Source organism: Triticum dicoccoides, chromosome 5A (assembly GCF_002162155.2).
Source record: "Triticum dicoccoides isolate Atlit2015 ecotype Zavitan chromosome 5A, WEW_v2.0, whole genome shotgun sequence".
Taxonomy (NCBI): Eukaryota; Viridiplantae; Streptophyta; class Magnoliopsida; order Poales; family Poaceae; genus Triticum; species Triticum dicoccoides.
The window spans coordinates 535,857,761-535,862,251 of record NC_041388.1 but is presented as its reverse complement, the minus strand read 5'-3'; the positions used below and the strand labels follow the sequence as shown (position 1 = coordinate 535,862,251).

The 4,491-nt window shown below is 51.9% G+C and overlaps 1 protein-coding gene across 1 annotated transcript; it reads left to right on the top strand.

The window, feature by feature from the left end:
* Positions 1-1,370: 1,370 nt before the first annotated feature.
* On the top strand, positions 1,371-3,190 carry LOC119297750 (PTI1-like tyrosine-protein kinase At3g15890). The gene is made up of 3 exons (XM_037575412.1): positions 1,371-1,661; positions 1,780-1,951; positions 2,066-3,190. The coding sequence occupies exons 1-3, from the start codon at positions 1,585-1,587 to the stop codon at positions 2,975-2,977; spliced, it is 1,161 nt and encodes a 386-aa protein (XP_037431309.1). The 5' UTR covers positions 1,371-1,584; the 3' UTR covers positions 2,978-3,190.
* Positions 3,191-4,491: the final 1,301 nt, after the last annotated feature.

The window sequence follows — 4,491 nt, the reverse complement described above, 5'->3', positions numbered from 1 at the left end:
ATGTCCTCAACAAGATAACGATGCAAAAACATCGCCATTGCTAAGTATGTTGGTTCAGGTCAGACATATGCTTTCACCCCGGAGCTCGAGACCGGGTGCTCGAGTAGCACCACCATCTGAGTCGGTGTTGTTGCCACCACTTTTCCATGATCCAAGTAGCTACATGCGAGGTGCAATCCGCCACTGCACAACCATCCATTTGCGTCAAGCCGTCATCCATAGTTTGCACTCGCCGGCTCCAAGGCCATGCCCCCAAGGAGAAGAGAGGCGCAAGGATGCCTCCATCGCTCAATCCATAGGGTCAAAAGTGTCCTTCTGGAGCCAATCCATAGGTATAGGTAAGGGCACAACTCCATGACAAGACATTCAAGAAAGATTGCAGCCCACAGGCGTTGCCGTCGTGGGAACCAGCGAAGGCCGGAAAGGGAATTTCTCCCGGAGATGTGCCGCCACCACATGCCCATACCGGCCAACCACCGACTGCAGCCACCAACCGAGTGAGCCCGCCGTCCCACGCAAAGTGGCAGCACGCCACTGTGGCCCACCAGCAGGCCAGACCTGGCAGAGAATGGATGGATTCGCACCAAATCTGGCCCAGATGCTCCACCGCTCGTTGTTGCAGGAATGCCTTGCAACAGTCCCATCACTGCCCTCGCAGCTGACGGTTGCTGCCAAGCACCCGTAGTTACGCCGTCCGGTGAGCCGACGCGATCATCCCCGGGGCTGCCGCCCCGGGCTCCCAGAACCACCACCGGATCTGGCACACGAGTGCCCCACTACCTTCGTAGCAGGGGCCCGCCGTGACCGTGGCCAACGTCTGCAGCTGTGGTAGCGAGGCGAGGTTGGCTTGAATCCTCCTCTGGCGGCTAGGGTTGGATGCCCCGGTGCCGCGAGGGAGCGGTGGCACATGAGCTAGTCTATTGGGGTCGTTTTGCTGATGGACTCGGGATGACTCAGTGTTTATCATTTTCATGTCACCTTTGTAAGTCTTTTTATTTGGCAGCAGGCAATATAGTTTTTTTTAACACAATACAGACGTAGACGATTATAAATACGACATTGAAACCGGACAATATAGTTATGGCGGTATGCATTCATGGTGCGGAGACCGGGAGGTTTGTCATTCTTTCTCGGATTTTTTCGCAAATGTTAAGAAATATCTTTCGGTATTTTCCATTCGAAACTTGGAACTTATTTTAGTTATTTAGCAACTACTATCATGACTTTGTTCCTTTGACCATCTGGAAGCTACACATTTGCTTCACACTGAGAATTTGAAATTTTGGCGCTTACAAAAGGCCCTTCTGGAGGCAGATGTACAGCAGGCAGCTGGCAAGCGGGGAGTGATCCACAATAGACGAGAGTGAAGTCTCCAAGGAGATAGGCAAACACGAGGAGGACAGTCTTGTACCCGGAGAAACAAACAAGAAGCAAAGCTGCTGCCCTTGGAACATCCCTATCTCAGCCTTGGTTTCTCACCACTGCATCCACCCACCCCCCAGCTCGCCTCCATCTTGCAGGGATTCAGCGCTAGCTCTTCGATCGACGCGCGGTTGTTCCACACGTCGTCCACCGTCTGAGGAAATGATCAACCGGTGCCTCTGCTGCGTCGCCCCCGGCGGCGACTCCGAGCCGGAGGCTGCCCCCAGCCGCCGCCGGAGGTACACATACACATGCTTGCATGCCCGTACGGTTGTTTAGTTCTTGATTCATTTGGTGAGACGGATTTGGCTGAGTTGCATGCGTTTTGGTGTGCGGTGTTGATGTGTTTGGGAGCAGGGATCCGTCGAGGAGGGGGTCCAAGAACAAGAACAGGAGCGTGGAGTTCCCCTGGGAGATGTACACCCTCAAGGAGCTCCTCCAGGCGACCAACAACTTCAACGAGAGCAACAAGCTCGGCGAGGGCGGCTTCGGCACCGTTTACTGGGGCCGCACCTCCAAGGGCGTCGAGGTACGCCGGTAAATTGATTATGTGATCCGTTCTTCGTTGCCGCCGCCGGCCGGCGATCTACCGGCGCGCGGTTGGCCTACAGGTCTCATGGATCGACATCGTACGTTCGTTCAGATTGCGGTGAAGCGGCTGAAGGCGATGACGGCCAAGGCGGAGATGGAGTTCGCCATCGAGGTGGAGATCCTGGGCCGTGTCCGGCACAAGAACCTGCTCAGCCTCCGCGGCTTCTACGCCGGCGGCGACGAGCGGCTCATCGTCTACGACTACATGCCCAACCACAGCCTGCTCACTCATCTCCACCCGCACCGCGGCACCCCGGCCTCCCAGCAGCATCCCCCGCTCGACTGGCCCCGCCGCCTCGCCATCGCGCTCGGCGCCGCCCAGGGCCTCGCGTACCTGCACCACGAGGCCAGCCCGCACATCATCCACCGCGACATCAAGGCCAGCAACGTGCTGCTGGACGCGGACCTCGTGCCCAAGGTGGCCGACTTCGGCTTCGCCAAGCTCATCCCGGAGGGCGTCTCCCACCTCACCACGCGGGTCAAGGGCACGCTCGGGTACCTGGCGCCGGAGTACGCCATGTGGGGGAAGGTCTCCGAGAGCTGCGACGTCTACAGCTTCGGCGTGCTGCTACTGGAGCTCGTCAGCGCGCGCCGCCCGCTGGAGAAGCTGCCGGGCGGCGTCAAGCGCGAGATCGTGCAGTGGGCGGGGCCGCTCGTGGAGCGCCGCAAGTGGGACCGCCTCGCCGATCCCAGGCTCACCGGGCGGTTCGACGCCGTGCAGCTCCGGGCAGTGGTCGAGACGGCCATGCTGTGCTCGCAGAGCAACGCGGAGGGCAGGCCGACCATGGCCGAGGTCGTCGAGATGCTCAAGTTCGGCGGCGAGCGGCGGAACAGGGAGATCGTGCCGGTGGCGGACGCCGCCAGCCAGGACACCACCGTGACCATGGACCGTGAGGACGACGTTACCGGCAGCAGCGAGCCGCTGGACAGGGGCCGCAGCTGGAAGCTGACGACGCTGAGGTGATACGACGATTACCATCTCCCACCATTTCGATCCATGCTTGCGTCACAACATTGCACTGCCTTACGATCCAATGGGATTAAGTTGCAAATTCATGATTAGTGGTTCTACTTAGATCGCATTTTGTTTATTAATGTCAATCAATTCAATTGCATAGCGTATGAAATTGGTGGTGGGTGGTGTTTGGTGATGGATGGAGATCGTACCAAGAGTTGTTAATCCTCGCATTGGCCTGCAAAGTTTTGTTTGTTTCCACAATATATTTCCTTGTTCGATGATATGTGATGTTTTTATTTATTTATTTGCCGGCCCGACCTACGTAGCTTGAAAGGTATACATTGGTTGTGTATACTTGTGATTATAAATAAAGATGTTAGTTCTATGCGTCCAGTCAAACTTGGTTTCCATTCTCTTGCTGAATATTTAAACAACAAGCACAAAGAGAATTGCATGATATTATAACTTTGTGAGTTTATAAGTTGGTCACATATTCGAGTAGTTATCATCAGAGTCAATGAAAGCTTCCATTTCCTATAAAAATAATTGTACTATGAATTCTGATGCGGTAATGTCCAAAAATATGGAGCTTATTATCTTAGGGCATATATATTTGGATGGTTTGACTTAAGAAGAATGGAGGGAGCATGGTCTTAGAATAGGTTATGCTTTGGTGGTATTAACATGAACCCATGGTTGCCGATCTCTGAAAATATGTGATAAATAGTTAAATAACATTTGACGAACAGATGACATTTAATTCAGTAGAGGAAACAATTTTTGCTTGTGCGTTAAGGAAGATTGTCAACTAATTAATAGAGGTAGCCATATATTTCCTTTCTTTCTGTTTTAGAAGAAGTTAACATCATTCTATTAGCATCTCTTACTCATAGTTTAAAAAATCAAACCGGTGAGCCTATCAGTTCTAATTTTTACCCGTCGAACTGCCGGTTCACTGGTTCAATCGCTGTTTTATTAGACAAAAAATGTATGCACAAATAGATAAAACAAGTTGATCTTCCAACATTTCACAAAAACTTCCATACGGCGAGATGGTTGATGTGCCAATCTTAAATCTGCATCTAGCTTCCTGGGTAACCTGGGTTTGATTCCCACCCATAGCAAATACTTTTTTCTATTTCATACATACATGCATGGTTCAATTGTTCTGGTTTTTTCCTCCCGGTTTACGTAAAACTGGTTAAAAACCAGACAGTTCGATCGGTTCCGATCAGGCTGATTGCAGGCCGGTCCAATGAGCTTCAAAAACCGGGAGAGGCGCCAGTTCCGGGTTTTCTTCTGTCAGACCGGCGGTCCAGTCCGGATTTTTAAATTATGCTCTTACTAAAGTTGTCATGGAACGAAGCCTTAGAAGGAACTTGATTTATTTGTGCAATCATTGTTTTTCTTAACTTGGGTCGAGCATTTTATGTCACACTGTTGCCAAAAACCATTTTGGCCCATTAACAATAAAGGAGCATACAAACCTAACGAATATGAATTTAGAACAGATCTTAATA

Bases quoted from the DNA above. Each gene is read 5' to 3' on its own strand.
- LOC119297750 (XM_037575412.1), top strand. From the start codon at position 1,585: ATGATCAACCGGTGCCTCTGCTGCGTCGCCCCCGGCGGCGACTCCGAG. The intron at 1,662-1,779 runs GTACACATACAC...GTTTGGGAGCAG, and splicing joins GCCCCCAGCCGCCGCCGGAG to GGATCCGTCGAGGAGGGGGT. The intron at 1,952-2,065 runs GTACGCCGGTAA...ACGTTCGTTCAG, and splicing joins GCACCTCCAAGGGCGTCGAG to ATTGCGGTGAAGCGGCTGAA.